Source organism: Lutjanus erythropterus, chromosome 17, assembly GCF_056507025.1.
Source record: "Lutjanus erythropterus isolate fLutEry1 chromosome 17, fLutEry1.hap2, whole genome shotgun sequence".
Lineage (NCBI taxonomy): Eukaryota > Metazoa > Chordata > Actinopteri > Lutjaniformes > Lutjanidae > Lutjanus > Lutjanus erythropterus.
In genome coordinates this window covers 22896343-22917336 of record NC_139333.1, presented here as the reverse complement: position 1 = coordinate 22917336, position 20994 = coordinate 22896343, and the positions used below count along the sequence as shown (strand labels likewise).

The following is a 20994-nucleotide window of genomic DNA, read 5'->3' as shown; positions in this document are numbered from 1 at the left end:
CGCCCTGCCCAGTCCATGTCAGTGAAAAGGTGTCAAGTACCTCTGGTGGCTTTTCTTTTCTTTTCTTTTTTTTTCACGTGGACACAAACTACAGGAGGGAAAGCAAACTGCAAACACACATGGTTTGTGTGTGTGTGTGATGGCACTCCAAACACACAGGATTGTTTTTTTGCTGCTTGTGATTTCAGTTGCTCTCATATTTTTAATGTTATCATGGGGACATTTATCAACAAGCATCCGGTAAGTTTTATTTTTATTTTGTCAGGAAGAAAATTAAGGTTAAAGTAGTGAACTTAACACTAAGATGCTGTAAATCTTTAATATTTTGTGTGAAATTCAGTTGCTAATTCTGTTCATTTTTAGTGTATCTTGCTAATTTTTGTTATATTTCAATCCCAGCTGGACATCTTTCTCAAGAGAAAACAGACACAGAAATAAAGTCAGCTCATTTATTAGTCGTTTTAAGTTCGGGGATAAAAAGGGAAACTCGACTCTACCTCCCACAGTGGTCACCACAACACAAAAAGCAGAAATCGCTGATTTCTCCGAAACAAACTCAGTGGAAACCCTGAAAACGGATCAAAAAACAAATGCCTCCGCACACACCACTGTGGCTGAGACTCCGATGCCCGTCCTGTCTGGAAAATCCTTTGACAAGCTTCCTCAGTGGGATTTTGATGATGTTTATAACCAGGATGCCCCACCCAGAAACACTGTAAGCAAGTTATGACAAGAAAAGACTCAAACATGTCAGTTTTGTGGGAGTGGGTGAACATACCTGGTGTCTGCACTGCCACATAATCAGCTGTGTTGTTGTTGGGGGGACCTGCATGGATTTTCTGCTTGCTTTAACTTAACAACTAAATTTCATTTGAGTGACAACTGACTGATTTCTCTGCCTGTTTAGCGTCTCTATCACCTGCTGTTTCTTCAGCTGAAAAAAGGGGTCTTCATTAAATCAGTGGTGGAAATCACATTTTCTGTGTTAAAATTATTTTATAATTCAATATTTTAATCCTACATTCTCAGACATGTGCCCAGTCTCTGCAAAACTCTGAGGATGAGAGCTTCAGGAAGGCTTTCCTTCCCAACATACGTCTGTTTCTGCACAGAGACGACATCAACATGAGCGAGTGGAATCGGCTTTCACATTTTACCAACCCTTTTGGTTTTATGGGATTGGAGTATGATGGTAGGTGTCGGTCTGTGTCTGTGCCAGAAAGATACCAAGTGTGTCAAATTACTGTATTTCATAATGAATATGTGAGGTTGCCCTGTAACATGTATTTATCTTAAATACTTATAATTTTTATCCTACTTCTTTGTTTCCTCGTCTGGATGTTTCCAAACTGTTCATCCTATCATGTGACACCATAACCAAAGCTGTGACACGTTCAAGGATGTGGATTTTAGGCATCTGCTGCAAATTTGGTTTCTATGGAAACCCATTTCCATTGTTAAAAAGTCAGTTATGAGATAAACAGTCACAATTATGAGGTAATATCTAAATTATGAAAATCCATTATTTTCTCATTATTGATCATCATTCTCATTATTGACTTTTTATCTGATAATTTAAACTTTTTATTTGATAATTATGGCTTTAAATGTCACGATTTCTACTCTTGTCTTTTACTTCAATTTATTTTTTCTACTTTATCTTATATTACTACTTTTTATTTCATAACTATGACTTTTTATCTCATAATTTTGACTTATCGTGGTGATTTTTTTATTATTATTATTATTTACTGGTGGAAATGGGCTTCCATGTGTTGCAACAGTAAAATTTGAGCTAGATCTATGCTGGTAAAGAAAAAGTTACGGAAATATCCATAGCACCATCCAACCAGAAGGAACTAACCGACTTATCTGGAAGTCACTGTAGCATCACAGCCTGTAACAAACAGATACAGATCTATTGTCAGAATATTGCAGAAATGTAATATAATATTCATAAATGTTTTTTATTAGTGTATAATCAACTTAAAGTGAGAATCAGGGTTTTTGTAGCCTTGAACAGACAAACCTCACATTGGCTCAAAATAGGACCTTCTGCATTTTGTGCAAGTTCCTCCTATATGATTGGAAGGGGAGCGTGAGGCAAGGTGTTTGCAATCTGCAAGCTCAACACAACACTAAATTCTACACACTGGTCCTTTAAGTACAAAACACTTGCAAACACTTGTGAGCAGCAACCCAGCAAGCCAAATTTATTTTGTTTTTCTAACAGAAAATGTTCTTTTTATACACTGTTTTGTATCCTGCATGTACACTTTGGATGTTTTGAGGTTGTTTGTTTGTTTGTTTTGCAGATGTGATGCCTTCGCTGAAATTGATCCCAAAGCCAAAAGAGCCACTGCTCCTTCCAAAGCCAGGCGGTGATAGGTGTGTGCGCTGTGCTGTGGTGGGCACTGCAGGGATCCTCAATGGCTCCAAGATGGGGAGAGAAATCGATGCTCACGATTACGTTTTCAGGTAAGAAAAAAAGGAGAGAACAAACCTGTCGATTTTGTTTGCCAGGCCCAACCTGGCTGGGTATGAGGCTTTCAGACAATTTGGCAGGTAATTAATGGAAGCGATTTTAAAGATTAAACATTAAACATCACTGCCAGTTATAATAATGTCTTTGCTTCACATCTGTCTGCGGTGGTGGTTGTGATTTCCTAGATTTAGGCAACAGGCCTGTTTGGTCATGTAGAGTTCTCATGAGGACACAACTGATGCATGAATTCCACCTACTGACTGTATGAAGGTATCTCTACTGTCAACATTCAGTCACAAAGCCTCTTCTTCTTCTGCTGTAACTGTTTTTATCAGGTGTTTGATATTTGACAGGAGAGCAACTGTGTATCCTATTTTTATATTTGCTTTATTAGTCAGTTTGCTCAACACTGCGATCCATTGTTATTTGAGTGAGCTGGGCTGACCCACTGATACGCAATCATTTGATACGGTTGTGTTATATCCTTCCGATAACAACTGACTGACTGAGTCAAGCATGTCAAGGTGTGTGGATGTAAATAAAGTTGAGGTTCCTGTTGAAATTGTCCAGAGTCGGTCTACAAGAGAGCACCTTCTTCTTTTTATATGTTGTTATAGTTTGTAAAAACAGTTAAATTGCTGCTTTTAAGGCCACTGCTACTGGTTTGTGCACAGCTGCTCTCTTCCCAGCTGCCCTCATATTTATATATTAAAAAAAATAAATAAAAAATACATATATATATATATATATATATATATGAAAAATATTTAATCTTTTTTAGACTTTTTTTTGTTTTTACTTTGACTTTAAAGGTCCAATGTGTAACATTTAGGGCAGGGATTCTCAAAGTGCGCCCTGATGTGTGAGCCAATAGCCCTCAGAAATATTTTGTGCAGCGCCCCTCATGCATTATATTTCAATCATGGGTCATTATCTCCGCCAGGTGTAAGCCGGCCATTTAGGCAATTGCTTCTGTGTGTGCATGTGTGAGTGAGTGATCAGCAGACCTGCATCCTGTCCGGAACCAATCTTGCATTTTACTGGGTAACAATTTTACTACAATTTCTTTTTTTTGAAAAACCTTGAAGAACCTATGTTTTTAATGGCTCCATGCATACACAAATGTCCACTTGGACTCGAGGATGAACTGATTAGATTTTGGTGGCCAAAAGTCAAAGGTTAAGGGAACCTCATTAAACACAGTTTTGGCAATTGTGAGAAATTTATACAAATATCTAACAGGATAAAACGATGAAGTGATGACATTTTTCATCAGAAACATCAAACTTCACTTTGACGTCATGATGTTCAGCTCTCTATCGGTCCTCTGTACTCCTCTGCAAATAATAGTCTCTAAGTGAAGGCAGCATGTCTCTCAAATTATTCAGTATAGTGGTGACTTTTGCAAAAAAAAAATACACTTGATACCTATTATTAGATTCTCACCTTTGTAACCAGCCGCCAGGGGCCACAACAGCTTCAATCTGAAATCTTTTTTCAGTCAGAGACATCGTATGCAGGGGTCGTGTTAATGTTGGTGGAACTTTGCAGATCTCTGCTGGTTGCATCTGCCCGTTTTGGTGGCATTGTAGAAGGTGCTTCACCATCTGTTGCCAGACGGGGATCTGCACTCTACTGAGTGAGGTCTTCTAGTTCCTCTTGTTTCCCCTCAAGCCCTGGAAAATGTGACTGAGCGCGGATAAACGTATGCATATATGCTCAGTCCCTCCTTGTACATATAACTAATGATGTGTAACCTGATGTCACTATATTGGTCTATACATGTGTCTTTGTCCAACTGTCTTTTTTAACTTACCTGTTTGCCTTGGGATTAACAATAATCTGTTTCATGTGAGTAAAATGACAACCAGTCAGATCTTGTGTGTGTGTTCATGAAATAAACTGGATTCAGATGATTTGTATGTATCATATAGAATTCAACCACATGTGGATTTATGAGGGCTATTCACACATCTGGATGTGTTTGTGCGGCAGGATGAACGGTGCAATCATCAAAGGTTTTGAGGAAGATGTAGGAAACAGAACGTCGGTGTACATCCACACGGCTCACTCCATCACTATGTCGCCGCGTCTGTTCAAGAAGTTCGGATACACATCTGTCCCAACCGATGAGGTACTCAAACTAGACAAGAGTGTAACAATGTAGTGGTTTAGATCCCACACACACACACACACACACACACACACACACACACTCATCTGTATCCTCTTCCTTTTGGCAGGGTATAAAATATGTGATGATTCCTGAGGGGCTGAGAGATTTTCGTTGGCTTGAGGGTCTTCTCAAAGGAAAACGGGTCCCACGGGGCAAATATCACAAAAAACAGTGAGTCTCAACTCAGTAGTAGAGGCTAATACACAAACAACGTGCACACACAAACACAACAACACATACAGAGAGCTGAAGTCACATCACTTCTGGCGCGCCCCATGGGACCTTACTCCAGAAAATATATGGACTGTAGTCAACAGCAACTGACTTTTTTCTTTACACATATATTTGTCAGTTTATCTTATCTTTCTTAAATACCTGGTGCATTGGTGATGTTTGAAGGTTTTTGTTGTTTCATTTTATTTTCAACAGGTTCCTGCGTGAAAAATTCAGTTAATTTTGTCACAGACACCGGTGTTACAATTGAAGTTAAAAATAATTTCTGTATCCGCCCCATGATTCAGATCTGCTCCAGAGTTTTAACAGGCTTTTCTTTGGCCACACCCTGTCTCCAACTTTCATGAAAATTGGGCGAGTAGGTTTACTGTAATCGTTCTGGTTGACAGACAAACCAAACCAAACCAAACCGAAAACATACCTCCCGGTGAAGGTGTTAAAGGTTTATTCTCCAAACTCTGACAGTGTCCAGAATAACTCAAGTGGCACACTTCAGGCTCAATAAAATGGATGATTTACTGACATTTTTGGTGTACTGACGCTGACAATGCCAATTTCCACCCACATATTACCAGCTGCCAACAAAAACAGCAGCAGATTAACTCTTGAGTCAGCCTGAAAACAATGTTACTTCAGGGACGTTCTTTCCAGCAGAGGGTAAACGCATTGTACAGACAAGAACTAACAAAGCCCAGTTTTCATCATTCTTTCTTTACCATCACTGACTTCTATTTTTTAACCCTCCAGGCCAAGGACGTACTATGGCGGGCAGTACAATGAGACCCGCTTCTATGTCCTGCACCAGGATTTCCTCAGATACGTGCAGAACAGGTGGACCTCCTTTCATAATCCTACCCAAACGTTTTAGGATGTTTTTTTGTTTGTTTGTTTTTTAATGATAATAATGCTGATTTTAACTTTAAAAACATTACCTTTAATAAAGCTGTATTAATTTAATAGTCAGGGAAAAGACTGATTTTATATATATGTGTATGTACGTTTATTTGACATTGTTCAATGCCCACAGGTTCTTAAAGTCTCCAGATCTGAACACGTCACACTGGCAGAGTGTCAGACCAACCAACGGTGCATTCACTGTCTTCCTGGCTCTGCACACCTGTGACATTGTAAGTTAATTTAACTCAGACTTCACATTCCCCCTATAGGTATCCATTTTCTTACCTTTAAACAGAGCCAGGCTGGTCGGTTCCCTGTTTCCTGCCTTTATGCTAAGCTGAAGCTAACCGTCGGCTGGATTTAGCTTTTTTATTTGGACAGACATTAAAGTGGAACCGAATTTATCATATAACTCTAAGAAACTAAAGAGTATTTCTCTAAATATGAAACATTTCTTTAGCAAATCTTTTCTTGGTATGAGTTATTCTCAATCAACCCTGTTCTCTGTTTTTGTCACTCTTAGGTAAGTGCGTATGGATTCATGACTGAAGACTACAAGAAATACTCTAACTACTATTTTGAGAGGGATAATAAAACTGATGTTGTTTTCTACCTCAACCACGACTATATCCTGGAGAAGGATGCATGGAAAAAACTACACAACAACAAAATAATTAGGCTTTATCAAAGAACAGACTCAGAATCAGGGACAGAAAAGCCTGAGCAAGACTAATAGCTTATTTTATATTTTAAAAAAATACATATTCAGGGTGCCTCAGTAGCTCACTTGGTAGATCATGCAGCCCATGTACTGAGGTTGAGTCCTTGGAAAATCAGACAGGAAGGTTTTCCTTTAAGGAAAAGTCGTTTAGAAATGTAGATTTTAAAGAGAGTTCCCTGAAAGTTAATGAGACAAATAGCACCACCTGCTGATTCATTAGGGCTATTACTACAAAATATTTTGTATCTGTGATTCATTGACACAGGAATTAAAACCACAAGCTACCAGCACATGCACACTATGTAAAAGTATGTAACCCCTTCTGATCATTTCTGCTTTCTGTTTATGCTTTTCTTTAAATCCCTCATCAAATTATATTGTTGTGCAAAATACTTGCAAAGTTTATAAAGAATGAATAAAAAATGGGGGAAATGCATCTCAGTCTGATTATCAAGCTACTTTATAATAACTTTGTGATGAATTAACTTATTATAATCTCTTTTTAATAAATGTATAAAAAATTTATTAAAATTATTGTGCAATGATTTACCTTTATTATCTCTCTTTTGGGGAGTGGTTATGCCAACCTTTTGTTTATTTTGCGTGATTATTTACTTATTTATTTCATCAAGACAAGACATATTAGCTAATTCCAGTGTGGTATAATTGCAACTGTTAATATATTAACCTATGTCCTTGAATATTATAATATAGTAATCAAACATAGGCGAGAACGTATGTATCCTCTTGTTATGAGTGAATAGTTTTACATTTTGGGAAATGTGATTATTAGCTTTCTGACAGACAGATGCGTATTAGTCTACGGACAGATGAACAGTGGTTGCCCAACAGGTCCAGACCAGGAAATAGTCAGGTAGCTACATAACTTCGGTAAAACGGTGAATTCTTGCTTTAACACGTCGTGTTTGTACTGATTAAATAAACGAAGTATGTCACATTAATTAGTGAACTTTATCAGCGCTAGTAAGCAGATTTTGTAACCTCTGGACAGAGCTATGCTAGCTGTTCCCTGTTTCCAGTTTTTATGCTAAGCTAAATTACTACAGACAAAGCTATGGTAATATTGTGATTTTTGCAGATATCTACTGAAATTCGTATGTGATATGATGAAAAAATTATTTGAAAGAATAAATAAATAAATAATTAAAAAAATAATAACATTACATTTACGGTGGCCCGGAAGGGTCATACGGCCTGGTCAAGTCACAGAATGTGAAGGGTTACAAAACAGAGTGTAACACCTGTGGACAAACGCCGACGGCTGAGATGGAGTCCGCACCACCTAGAACTACAAGGGGCCCAAAAGTCAATATAAAGTGTGTGAATTAGTGTTCATAGCTGTAATTTTAAACCTTTTAATTGAAAATTTGCGTTTTAAGTGGGTAGTTTGGCATTTGTCAGTGGTTTCTGACAATTTTAAGGTAGGCTACAGGTCAAGAAGCGGACAGAGGTGAGTCAGGACAGCAACTGTCATGGCGGATTTCAAGAGACTTCACCGTTGAGTGCAAGAAAGAAGCTGCGGAAAGTAAAGGAATATGATGCTTCAGCTGTTTTCATGCAAGTAGACGGATTATTCAATGTCGCTGGCGGCTTACCTGCGTTTTAAAGGTGGATTTATAAGTGGATTAATTTACTGACTTCAACTTTGCTGCAAAGAACATTGTAGAGTTGCTAGCTACATTATCCCTGACAGGTGAGTCTCCATTTTAACTGTTTAATATATATCATTTAAACTGTTTCTGTGGGATGTTGTTACAAATCTTTTTTTTAAGAGTTGCATAGTGGGTTACTTTAGTAGCATGTGTGATATGACTTTTCTGTCATAACGCCACTTGTTACATAGTATTCATACAGTTGTTCTTATAAAAATAAATAAATTATACATAACATAGGTTTGAACCAGTGCATCCAAATCATTCAACCAAACTATACCTGACCTAGTGAACTTTTTAATTTTGTTTTAATTAATGTCTGATATTTTATACAATTATATGAATCTAAAAAATTAAGAAAAGGGCCTCATGTTTTGAGCTGGTTTGTGGTAGGACTTCCTTCCTCTTAATGATTTTACTTGGTGATGAAGCACTTTTGCTGGTGCTTTGTGGGGGCGATGGCAAATAAGAAATTCAACTTTTTCGTGCGCTCTGTTACCACAGGGTGTCGCTGTTCTGCATGAAATTTGCAGGCTTTTAGCGGTCAACGGCCGTCATACTATAGTTTTTTGTTTTGTTTTTTTTAAGAAAAAAAGGAAAAACAACAACACGAAGCATTTTCGTCAATGACGTTGCAGTCTGTATGGCATTTCTTTGCACACAGAGGAAATGAAGTAGCTTTAAACAAAACGGTAACTGAAAAAATTAAAATCAAATGAAAGTGGTCGTGTCTAGAAAGTAACCCTATATTTGCGCAACTCTCGCGAGGTTTATGCGCGTTGTTCCTGAATGGTGGACTTTCAAAAACAAACAATTTGTAATGCCGTGCTCAAAATCTGCTTACGTTTGGGAACAAAACTTGAGTTGTCGGCGCTAGTAAAGGGTGATTCTTTGGGTTGAAACGATCACTCTCGCGAGATCTTTCGCGGGTGTAGGGTTCCCTTCTAGTTATAACCACAAAATGCGGTCCTACACTCCCAGCATGCCTTGCGCAGCAACGTGTAAATAAACCGGATAAGTGTTGCGTTCTAAGTGTTTCAGTTAACAAATGCAACGTTAACATTAATAAAACTGCTGTTTATGTACAGAAGATGAGTTTGATTTGTTTTATTTAGTGGTCCTTATAGACAGTCTATGGGATCAAAACTGTACACCGGTGGTGAAATGAATGTCCCCGCGAAAGTCCCCAGCCTCTCAGGCAGCTTTAAAGTAGATTACTCTGATTTCTCTTCAGATCGTATAAATCTTTCGCCTTTTACTAAAGATTTCCGTGGAGAGGATCACTAAGAGTTTTACTCAATTTTTTGATGCCCTGCTTCAGTGCGGGGCTTCTTAAACTGTAAAATAAAAAAGCATATCATATAAAACCTTAAGGTTTGATTTACGTAGTATGTGTTCCATGTGTAGCCATAGTAGTATCTTTGATCAAAAACGTGTTTTTTTTCTTTGTTTTGTTTTTATATCACCTTAATTCCTACTGTTTACTTTTCGATGCAGTAAAACAACGTAACGCACTTCTGCCTGTCAATATTTGCCTCATATCCCCCAACAATAGATACCCGAGGTGTGTGTGTGTGTGTGTGTGTGTGTGTGTGTGTGTGTGTGTGTGTGTGTGTGTGTGTGTGTGAGAGAGAGAGAGAGAGAGAGAGAGAGTGAGTGAGCGGGCGGGTCTGTCCAAAACTTTAGTATGAGATTTATTTATTTAAAAGTGGGGACGCTCAGACCGGTGGTAATAACATATTTAGCGGTGCAGTCGTGTTTCTGATTGCAGGTTTGACATTTTTAGTTCACAGTTTACCACAATAACCGAGTCAACGATGTAAAGATTTAGTAATAGACAAACCGGAAGTGACTACGCGATCCCGTCATGCCCTGCGCCGAAGCGTACATGCTAACTAAAGCTGAATAAACGTCTATATTTGTTTTTGTTTTTGACATGAAAGGTCCACAGTGATTTACTTTTGTTTATATATTTGGATGTCATGTTGCGTGGATTGTTGTAAAAGTACATTTGACAGTGAACCGTCACTTAAAGTGATATTGACGCCAATGTGGTCGATCCGTGTTTCTGCATCAAGTCAGATCACTCTTGTTTCACTTCAGATCGTATAAATCTTTCGCCTTTTACTAAAGATTTCCGTGGAGTGGAACAACAAGAGTTTAACTCAATTTTTTGATGCCCTGCATTTAGTGGGGCTTCCTCTATCTGTGAAAAGTTAATTCAAAGAAAAAGTATTGTTGATCATGATACAGATACTGCAACAAGGATTTAAGTTAAATGTGTGGTGATACTATGGTTTTGTGTCTGTTGTGTTGAATGGTACTGCTTAAATAGGTAGTTACATTTGATTTCTATAATCAGTTGAAAATGATTTTAAATCAAATAAGATTAGCCTGTGTTGATTTTATGAGGTAAAATTCAGGTGTTGCAGCAGCACATGGACACAAATAAATACAAATGAATGGAGAAAGTATCAAAGAGATAATTTAAAAAAACTTATTTTATACTTCACTACAAGTAAAAGAGAAATAAATCACTTTTTGCTCTACTAAATTAATTCAGTACCTCTAGTTACTTGTTAATTTTCCAGTTCCAGATAATAAAACAATCTTGAAAAGTTGTGATGTCTTATTATCTGTTAAGGTTTTATTTTTCTCTAGAGGGACATTCAGAAGCTACCCAGCTGTACATAAAGAATGGCACAATTAATATACTTTGTATTATTGTATTATTATTATTTATGCAATAATGTTTATATCACTGCATTGATGGGCTTTTTAATTTATTCTAAATTTCAGGAAAATCACTCAAGCAGCCATGTAAAGATGTTATTCAGGATAAACCAGAAGCAAAAACACAATCCCATCATGCCTTGCACCATAGCATGAATGCTAAATGCAATATAATGTATAATGCAATGTAAAAATATTTTTGAAAACATTAAAAGTCCAAAGTGATTTATTTGTTTATTTGTTTGTTTATTTATCTTCTCTCTGTGGTTGTTAAATAGTAAGTAAACTAAATTTACCATAAAGAATAAATCTGAATCTGAAAGTCATCAGTGAACCGTCACTTAAAGTAGTGTTGTCACTGAAGTGGTCAGTCTGTCTTCCTGTACCAAGTCAAATCACTCTTGTTTCACTTCATATCGTATAAATCTTTCGCCTTTTACTAAAGATTTCCGTGGAGTGGAACAACAAGAGTTTAACTCAATTTTTTTCAAGCTCTGCATTTAGTGGGGCTTTCTTCGAATGTGAGAAGTAAAGTTATGTGAATTATTGCGTTAGTCATGTCACAAAGATCACTGGGTGTCTAAAAGTAGGGACAAAAACTGTTCTGGAAGGTTTATTGTGTCATATTAAATGTTTGCTTATTCTTTACAACACAAACATAAATTAACATGCCAGTTAACATAAATTTAAGAAAGGTTTAGATGAATTTAAATGTCATAAGTTTACAGTCAGTAGCACAGTTACCTCTTGATACCTCCTTATCAATTGATACCCAGGGTCTTTGTGTGTGTGTGAGAGGGGGCGGGTCTTAACTAAATTTTAATATAAGGTTATTTAAAAGTGGGAAGACTGACATGACTGTGAATAATATAATTGTTATCACAGTCTTGTTATTTTTAGTTTATTCTAAAATTCAGCAAAATCACTGAGGCAGCGATGTAAAGATGTTATTCAAGATAAACCAGAAGCAAAACCACAATCCCATCATGCCTTGCTCCAGAGCATGAATGCATAAATAATGTTGTATATATATATTTTAAACATTAAAAGTCCACAGTGGTTAATTTGTTTATGTATCTTTATTTAATTAGCACATTATGTGGTCTGGGTTGTTGTTTAAGTAGATTTACAGTAAAGAATGAATCTGACTCTGAAATTCAACAGTGAACCGTCACTTAAAGTAGTGTTGTCACCAATGTGGTCGGTCTGTGTTTTTACAGAAAGTTAAATCACTCTTGTTTCACTTCATATCGTATAAATCTTTCGCCTTTTACTAAAGATTTCCGTGGAGTGGAACAGCAAGAGTTTAACTCAATTTTTTGATGTCCTGCGTTTAGTGGGGCTTCCTGCTTATGTGGAAAATAAAACAAAATAGTTTCTAATATTTAAGGTGTAATTAAGTGTTCTGGCAACACTTTAATAATAGACTGTTATGCTGGATTTTTTGTTTGTTTGTTTTTCTTAAAGTGCTTAAACATGTAGGTTTGATTTTTCTTTAAAATAGTGGGATATGATTTTTAGATACAGTAACATCTTTTGTTGATTTCATGAAGTGAAATTCAGGTGTTGCAGTAGCACAAGGACAGGAATTAGTACAAATTAATAAAGAAAGTAACAGATATTTTCAAAAATTAATCTAATACTTTATACTTCGATTCCACTACAAGTCAGAGAGAAATGAAAATGAGGTCCTCCACTCCCAGCATGCATTGCTTCACAACTTGAAAACAGGATAAACTTTAGAGTGTCACAGTCTACCAGTACAAAGTTTACATTCTTCAGTACTGCTTTGATGAGTTTGTTTGGTGGTCGATACCATGGAATGTATATAATACAACAACATAGAGTGTATAGACTGTTTATAAGACAGGCTGTGGTATCAACAACACACCATTGGTGAAGTGCCTGTCTCTGTATTAGTGACTAGCCTCTTAGTCTATTAGGTAACAGATTACTCTGATTTGTCTTCAGTTTGTATAAATCTTTCGCCTTTTACTAAAGATTTCCGTGGAGAGAATTACTAAGAGTTAAGCTCAATTTTTTGATGCTCTGTCTTTATGCAGGGCTCTTTAATATGTAAAAGTGAGCAGCAGGATGGATGGTTTGGTCTGCTATATCAATATACAGAATAAAATTTAAATGTCATGTACATGTGTTTTTTATCATGTTACTTTCTTTAAAGCTTAATTTTACAAACAGTGAAATAATTTAATGCAGTCCCTTAAATTATCTTTCTTCCTACATATTATGCCTGTCGACATTTACTACTCAGTATCATATCAAATGTCTGCTTATTGTTAGTTAGTTAGTTAGTTAGTTAGTTAGTTATCCTTAGTTTATAGTCAGTAACACACTCAGTCCCTCAGTAGATACCCAGGGTCTTTGTGTGTGTGTGTGTGTGTGTGTGTGTGTGTGTGTGTGTGTGTGAGGGGGCGGGTCTTAACTAGATTTTAATTTAAGGTTATTTAAGTGGGAAGACTAACATAACTGTGAATAATATATTTGGTGTCACAGTCTTGGTCTTTTTAGTTTATTCTAAAATTCAGCAAAATCACTGAGGCAGTGATGTAAACATGTTATTCAAGATAAACCAGAAGCAAAACCACAATCCCATCATGCCTTGCTCCAGAGCATGAATGCATAAATAATGTTGTATATATATATTTTAAACATTAAAAGTCCACAGTGGTTAATTTGTTTATGTATCTTTATTTAATTAGCACATAATGTGGTCTGGGTTGTTGTTTAAGTAGATTTACAGTAAAGAATGAATCTGACTCTGAAATTCAACAGTGAACCGTCACTTAAAGTAGTGTTGTCACCAATGTGGTCGGTCTGTGTTTTTACAGAAAGTTAAATCACTCTTGTTTCACTTCATATCGTATAAATCTTTCGCCTTTTACTAAAGATTTCCGTGGAGTGGAACAGCAAGAGTTTAACTCAATTTTTTGATGCCCTGCTTTTAGCAGGGCTTCCTGCTTATGTGCAAAGTAAACATAGCTGTGTTATTGCAATTACTGTATTACAAGATTATATTTCAGATTTGAAACAGTGTTCAGGAAGAATTTTGGTGACTGCGACCTTGTATAGGTTATTTCTATTCTTACTTGTATTTTAATTACATCTTTTTTTTCCCATACTTTTTTCTTATCTGTACTTATTTCTGTCACAGGAGTTTCCCCTCAGAAGATCAGTAATCACCTGATTTTATTTCATCATGAAATTTAATCCAACTGGTGCTATTAATCAAATAATAACTTACATATTAAATCACCCTGGAAGAGACTGTTCTGCACACTGAACATTTGTTGTCCAAATGCTTTTAAGGATAATTGACTGATTAACAACAGGACACAAAAAATGAGATATTGTTATCTATACTTTATAAATGTTTTTAGTTTTTAACAAGGAAAAGTAACCCTGTTAGTAACAAGGCATCAAAAAATTGAGTTAAACTCTTGTTGTTCCACTCCACGGAAATCTTTAGTAAAAGGCGAAAGATTTATACGATCTGAAGCGAAACAAGAGTGATCTGACTTCCTGTAGATACACAGACCGACCACTTCGGTGACAACACTACCTTAAGTGACGGTTCACTGTTGAATTTCAGATTCAGATTCATTCTTTATTGTAAATTTACTTAAACAACAACCCAGACCACATCATGTGCAGAAAAATAAACAAATTAATTACAGTGGGCTTTTAATGTTTAAAAAAATCATATATGGCATTATTTAGCCATTCAAGCTATGGAGCAAGGAGCAAGGCATGATGGGATTGTGCTTTTGCTTGAAAATCTTAACATCACTACCTTATTGAGTTTGGTGAATTTTAGAATAAAATAAAAACTTTTAAAAAAAAATAATATATATAAAATAAAAAGAGCAAGACCGCAAAGCCATCATGTCTCACAGTCACGTTAGTCGACCCACTTTTAAATAACCTTATATGAAAGTTTGGTTAAGATCCGCCCCCTCACAATTTATTTATGTGTTATAAAGATTAAGCTGACATTTGATATGATACTGTGTGGTAAATATTGACAGGTAGAACATGTAGAAAGAAAGATAAATTAAACTATTAAATTAAATTATTAAACTATGTCCTTGTAGAATTTCAGTATCAAGAATTAGATTGTGGAAGATATGTTTATGATCATGTACACTTACACACTACATAAAGTGATACTTGAATAATCACATGTATGTAATATTTAAATCTTGACCTTCTTGTGTTTTTGCTATCTTAATCTATTAATATTTTCTTTCACAAGTGAGAGAACCCCACAATGAAGTGGGGCATCAAAAAATTGAATATAACTCTTAGTGATCCTCTCCACGGAAATCTTTAGTAAAAGGCGAAAGATTTATACGATCTGAAGAGAAATCAGAGTAATCTGGTTTTTAAGTGGCTGAGAGGCTGGTCACTTGTACAGAGACAGGCACTTCACCAGTGGTGTGTCGTTGATACCACAGACTGTATTTTCCCACCCCCATCAGTGACAATGATGGGGGTGGGAGGTAGGGATGGGGGCATTCACAAGCCCATTCTCTTGTGTTGTGTGTAGAGTGGTATGTAAATAAAGTTACAGAAACAATGCAGTGATGTTAACACTGATGCATTAAAAATTATAATCCAGTAAAATAGTAAATATTAAATGGATCATTCTGCAAGATCGGTCTTTTTACTTTTGGTTCTTCAAGTAAAGTTTGATGCTAATACTTTTGTACTTTTGCTGCTACAAGGAGTTAATATTAATGCTTCTATATGGCCTACATTAGCAAACCATTAGACCATCAGAGAGATCCATATTGCCTAGTTATTCTTAATGTCTGCCACTGGGTCGAATTCCTATTGAAATCGGATGAAACGAGCTCGTGTTTACATTTTTCCGTTTAAAGTTACAGTGAATCATACATTTAAAAGGAAGCAAGAGGAGAGTTTTAGTAAGATGATTTTATTTTTGATGTTATATTTTTTGGTTATGGTGGAGGGAATACTACCACTTTTGTCCACAGGGGCCCCCAAAATCAACAAAATTTGAAAGTCATTCATTCATTCATTTTTGTGACATTGGGCGAGAGGCGGGGTACACCCTGGACAAGGCGCCAGTTCATCGCAGGGCAAAATCTGAAAGTTCCTAGTAAAAAAAAAAAGCACTTTTACTTGCAACAGAGTATTTTTGCACTGTTGTACTACTTGCTGAGGATATGTTCTCAGTAGTTAAAAAAAAAAAAACATACATTGATTTGAAATCTCTGGTTACTTTGCAGATAAAGATTTTACATACAGAAGATATGATGATTTATAAAATATGGTGCACTGTTATAGAATAAACTACCTTTCCAATATATAAAGTGGCTAAAATTAGGTTTGTTTTTTGAGGAGCTACAATATTAAAATGCTGCTTATGCATATGCATCATTGATAATCATTCAAAAATATAATATTTTTAAACTGTTAAAGAAGCCTTCTGCGCTTGTGCTTCTGTACTCGAGTAAAATTCTGATTTCATTTCCTTGTAGTGGGTCTACATTCTGGTATTTATGCTTTTATTTAAATAACTGATGTGAATCATTTTTCCACCACAAACTTCCCAAAAGTAACAACTGTATTTAGGGAGTTTATGGGGCTTCCCAGCCAATATATTATGAAACAGTATCATAACGTAATCAGACCCTTTCTGAATCAGTGCAAACATCATCTGTTTTACAGTTTGTTACAGACAGGGTGAATAATTGAGTCAGTGATTCTTCATCCATGTCATAGTTTTCTTGAGAACTTTATACTCGTATGCCATGACGTCTCAGAAGCAAATGTTTTACTTTTTACGTAACTACATTTGTCTGACAGCTTTAGTTACTAGTTACTTTTCAGATTACAACTTGAGAAAATTCTCCTCCTTCTCATATTAAATAAAATGTTTAAAAACTCTCTTGAATTAGCTGGAAAATGCATTGTGACAAAGCTGTAAACAGGCCTGTTTTTCTGTCTTATTAGATAATCGTGGTTCAGTGGCGCTACAAACATATGATGGATATAATGCACTACTGTAGATTCATGGACCCAGCAGTATATAAAGTCATTAAGTTGAGCTCAAACTTAAATATCTACAGCTGTAAAATGCAACATTCACATTAATACAGCTGTAATATAAATCTAGAAACATCAGATATAATAGTAAAACACTGACAGAGATAATTTTACTGCACAATGGATACTTTCGCTTTGGATACTTTAAGTAAATTTGTTGATAATACTTACATACTTTGAAGTACGGTGATGAATGCAGAACTTTTAGTGCTGTATTTTCACAGCGTGGTATCAGCACTTTAACTTAAGTAAATTATCTGAATACTTCTTCCACAAGTAATGAGCAGAGGTGCTCAGAGACCTAACAATCTGTATCTGTGTCTGTTCAACAAACAAAATTATCTGTCTGTATTTTGATATAAAACTGGAAGTGGGTGTGGTTTATATCGTAAGATATGTTAGATCGGGCATTCATTGGCAGTGCAATTTTGTTTGGTGTTGGAAATAGGAACTCTTTATAGTAAAGATATTAGAAAATATATCCTTCTTTTGGAGGGAATAATCTTCAATGCAGTGATGCTGCATTCATGTGTCTTGATGTGTTAATCTTACTGCAGTTCACTGCAATAGAATATTATACATGTGTATTAATATTATAATATTACAGAATAAAAATTAAGCACTTGTGTAAAAATGTACGTAGATGAAAGTAAAAAGAAGGACGCTGAATGTTAATTTGTTACATTTTGGAAATTATTTTCTCTCAAATAATAACAAACAACTTTGGGTGGAAGAAAAATCTGTTTCCATCACATTATTTCTGCTTTCCGGAATCATTTATTCAGATGAGTGTGAGTATGCAGTGGTGGAAAGTACCTAATTATTTTAATCAAATACTGAAGTAGAAGTTTTGATGAATTTCACTACATTAGTTTGACAGCTACAGTTACTTTGCAGATGTAGATTTTACATAAAAAACGACCATCTTAAAACACTTGTGCATCATTACGATACTGATTAAACTACCTGACTGTAAACAAATATGAAGCTGATAAAATACAGCTTCATCATGGGAAGGGCTGCAACTAACTCTGCTGATTATTTTCTGGATTTATAAAGTGGTTATTTAGTCAGAAAATAGTGAAAAGTTTCTTTAAATGTCTTGTTTTGTCTGAATAACAGTTGAAAACTCAGCAATATTCAGCTTAAAATGACATAAAACAGAAAATTAGCAAATTCTCACACTGGCGCTGATGAAACCAGAGATATTTGAGGTACTGTTGTTTTTAAAATGACATTATCAAAGTAATCAATGATCATTTTTCTGTTGATTGACGAATTCTGTATATTCTGCTGTAATTCTGTATAATATGTATTTTTACTTTTGATATTTAAAGTCAATTTTATAATAATTTTGTACTTTTTTGAAGATAAAATTTTGAAAACATGGCTAATCTGTAATGGAGTATTTTCATTATGTTGCAGCGTTATTTTTATTCATGTAAAGGTTATGAGTACTGCTTACACCACTGTGAGTATGAAATATTATATTGTAAGTTTTATGTGTTATTTCATGATATTCAGAATTATTAAAAACAACAACCATAAAGTGACAGAAAATCCCTGCTAGTTTTAATCTAGATTTGGCCAAAGTGATGTGAAATGCACCTTTAGTCTCTGAGGGAATAATGCAGGAATATTACAGTCATATTTTCCTGCAACACCAACGTGTAGCAACACACACACACACACACAGACACACACACACACACACACACACACACACACACACACACAGATATGCAGTGTTGCCCCAGAGGAACATCATGAGCGTCCAGGCCATTAACAAATGCAGTAAGCCTTTTAAGTATGATTTCCTGCCCTTCCTCCCCGGTTCGTCCCCCAGCTCCTCCCGGTTAAAACGTGACACACATCAGTTGTGTGACAGGTCACGTGACGGCCGTAGCATTGATCCGGAAGGAGGGAGGGAGAGGAGCGGAGGGGAGGGAAAGGAGGAGGGGGCGGCTGATGTTGCCGAGAAACTGCGTCAGGTCAGACAGAGACAGCCTGAATCATACAGGAAGCTCAGTGATTCAGCTTCAAAATAAAGCGTCATATTGTAGCTTTCATGCAGCCATTGTTTTTGTTTTGTTACATAGGAGTCTTCAGTAAGTCAGTGTTTTCCTCAGAAATAAGGGTTGGGTTGTTTTGCACCAGATGATTACCAGATGATTAATTGATGAGTATTGGTGCCAAGAATAGGAACAAATAAATCAGAGGAATTTCTTTAAATTTATTTTGCATTTCTGTTTGCAAAGTCTAAATGTCAATGATAAAGTTAAAATACCATTTTGAGAATAAATTCAAAATGGTATTTCAACTTTTATTTTTACTTCATTGTCAAAATTTAAAAAGAAAAACAAAAAAACTCCTCCTGGTATTTTTTTTTCTCATGCCTCACAGTAAAGTTTCACTTTATTTTTCGCCATTTTGACTTTATTCTTGAAATGCAAATTTACGAGTTTATGACTTAGAACTTATGTTCATGCGATCATAACTGGGAAGTTCAAACTAACATGGGTACCTCATGTCAACCAAAGTCCATTGGTAAATGTAAAAAAGTTTGTATTAAAGCTACAAGTTGCTTGTGGCCATAACCACTAAAGCTTATGGCAATAATAAAATTATCTAAATAAAAATCTCCTCCTGCTTATTTTTATCTGTCTGTGAAAAGCTTGTTTTATCTGATTTTAAGGAGAATCTGACCTGGTAGCAACCATTAAGAATTACTATATATATATAGAAATAGCCGATCTTCTTTCTGATGGTCTCTTTTTCTTATGTAGGTCAAACAGTATCATTGTGTTTTACATGCAGTGACAATAAATGCATCTATCTATAGAGGGATACCTCAAGAGGCATTGGTATTAAATTGAGACTGTTTCATAACCAGTGAAAAACTCCTTGTGGTGTCTTTAAGTGTTACAGTATTTGAGTAAATGTACTTTAGTTACATTCCACCACTGAAGTAAAGTACATGCAAGTATGGAATATTTTAATAGGGATGCATAATATGTATTTTTTCAACTGATGTGATAACTGATAATGACCTGTTTCTCATAACAGTAAAATAACAGATAATTTCAAAAATAAAAATATAATCAATGGTGAGTGCAGCTCAGTGTTTCAAGATGCGCCTTTATTTTGAAATTCCCATGCCATGACTGCGTCACAAATGTCTGGAGTTCAGTCTGGAGTTGTTGAATCATAGTTTAGTTGTTTTTAGTGAGTTGACATAAATGTAAACAAACGTCCTAAATGGACATATGATATCGTCTAATATCGATCACAGACCCCAAAATTGAAACAAATTGAAATCGTATTGTGGCAGACTTTGTGATACCTGTAAATATCGTATCATATCGTATCATATCGTTGTTCATTCAGCATGTAGTTTATGCACTCCTGAGGGTACAAAAGATTAAACTGTACTGAGTAAAGATGGATAATTTAAGTCTCCACAGCTCTGACTGAACCAAATCTAACTGACATCACTATGACAACACAAACAAAGAACAGGTCTGACTCTTCAAGTGGTGATTCATATTTTCTAGTGAAGTTCATCAGAAAACTTCACAAATACTTTGACTTCTATGGAGCAGTTTGCTCAAGAATCCAAATTAAATCATTTGACATAATTTGTTTAATCAGATATTAGTATAGCTGATTTTTTTGGGCTAATATATGCCAATATCAGCCAATGATTTATTCAGCCAGATATTTATCATGCATTCCTATTTTTTATGGAAAGTCAAACAGAATTTCTATTTAACATATCCTCCATTACAGCTTAAAACTGATGCATTTTAACACTATAAGTAAGTGCTATTTCATTTTGTGATGCTGTTTTATATTTTTTACGCTTTTATCAAGCCTTGTCATCGACTGCACTCCTTCTCTAAAAACATACACTTATTGAAGTAAAAAGGACAGTATTTGCCTCTGAGATCTGGTGGAGCTGAAGTGTAAAGTTGCATACAAT

At 35.6% G+C, this 20994-nt stretch overlaps 1 protein-coding gene and 8 non-coding genes across 9 annotated transcripts; 7 read left to right on the top strand and 2 right to left on the bottom strand.

Annotated features, from left to right (window-relative positions):
- The first annotated feature begins 66 nt into the window (after positions 1-66).
- LOC146312232 (alpha-N-acetylgalactosaminide alpha-2,6-sialyltransferase 2-like) lies at positions 67-6563 on the top strand. Its single transcript, XM_084741260.1, has 9 exons — positions 67-240; positions 400-715; positions 1030-1192; positions 2316-2478; positions 4481-4619; positions 4729-4832; positions 5643-5726; positions 5923-6022; positions 6316-6563. Exons 1-9 carry the CDS (start codon positions 140-142, stop codon positions 6523-6525), a joined length of 1380 nt encoding a protein of 459 aa, XP_084597386.1. The 5' UTR covers positions 67-139; the 3' UTR covers positions 6526-6563.
- Positions 6564-9400: 2837 nt separating this feature from the next.
- LOC146312231 (U5 spliceosomal RNA) lies at positions 9401-9516 on the top strand. Its single transcript, XR_014772247.1, has one exon. It is a non-coding gene; the product is annotated as a U5 spliceosomal RNA (small nuclear RNA).
- A 753-nt stretch (positions 9517-10269) lies between these two features.
- LOC146312230 (U5 spliceosomal RNA) lies at positions 10270-10384 on the top strand. The gene has a single exon (XR_014772248.1). It is a non-coding gene; the product is annotated as a U5 spliceosomal RNA (small nuclear RNA).
- Positions 10385-11314: 930 nt separating this feature from the next.
- On the top strand, positions 11315-11430 carry LOC146312229 (U5 spliceosomal RNA). Its single transcript, XR_014772249.1, has one exon. It is a non-coding gene; the product is annotated as a U5 spliceosomal RNA (small nuclear RNA).
- A 718-nt stretch (positions 11431-12148) lies between these two features.
- Positions 12149-12263, top strand: LOC146312228 (U5 spliceosomal RNA). The gene has a single exon (XR_014772251.1). It is a non-coding gene; the product is annotated as a U5 spliceosomal RNA (small nuclear RNA).
- Positions 12264-12870: 607 nt separating this feature from the next.
- LOC146312227 (U5 spliceosomal RNA) lies at positions 12871-12986 on the top strand. The gene has a single exon (XR_014772253.1). It is a non-coding gene; the product is annotated as a U5 spliceosomal RNA (small nuclear RNA).
- A 791-nt stretch (positions 12987-13777) lies between these two features.
- LOC146312226 (U5 spliceosomal RNA) lies at positions 13778-13892 on the top strand. The gene has a single exon (XR_014772259.1). It is a non-coding gene; the product is annotated as a U5 spliceosomal RNA (small nuclear RNA).
- A 443-nt stretch (positions 13893-14335) lies between these two features.
- LOC146312225 (U5 spliceosomal RNA) lies at positions 14336-14450 on the bottom strand. The gene has a single exon (XR_014772252.1). It is a non-coding gene; the product is annotated as a U5 spliceosomal RNA (small nuclear RNA).
- A 749-nt stretch (positions 14451-15199) lies between these two features.
- On the bottom strand, positions 15200-15314 carry LOC146312224 (U5 spliceosomal RNA). The gene has a single exon (XR_014772246.1). It is a non-coding gene; the product is annotated as a U5 spliceosomal RNA (small nuclear RNA).
- Positions 15315-20994: the final 5680 nt, after the last annotated feature.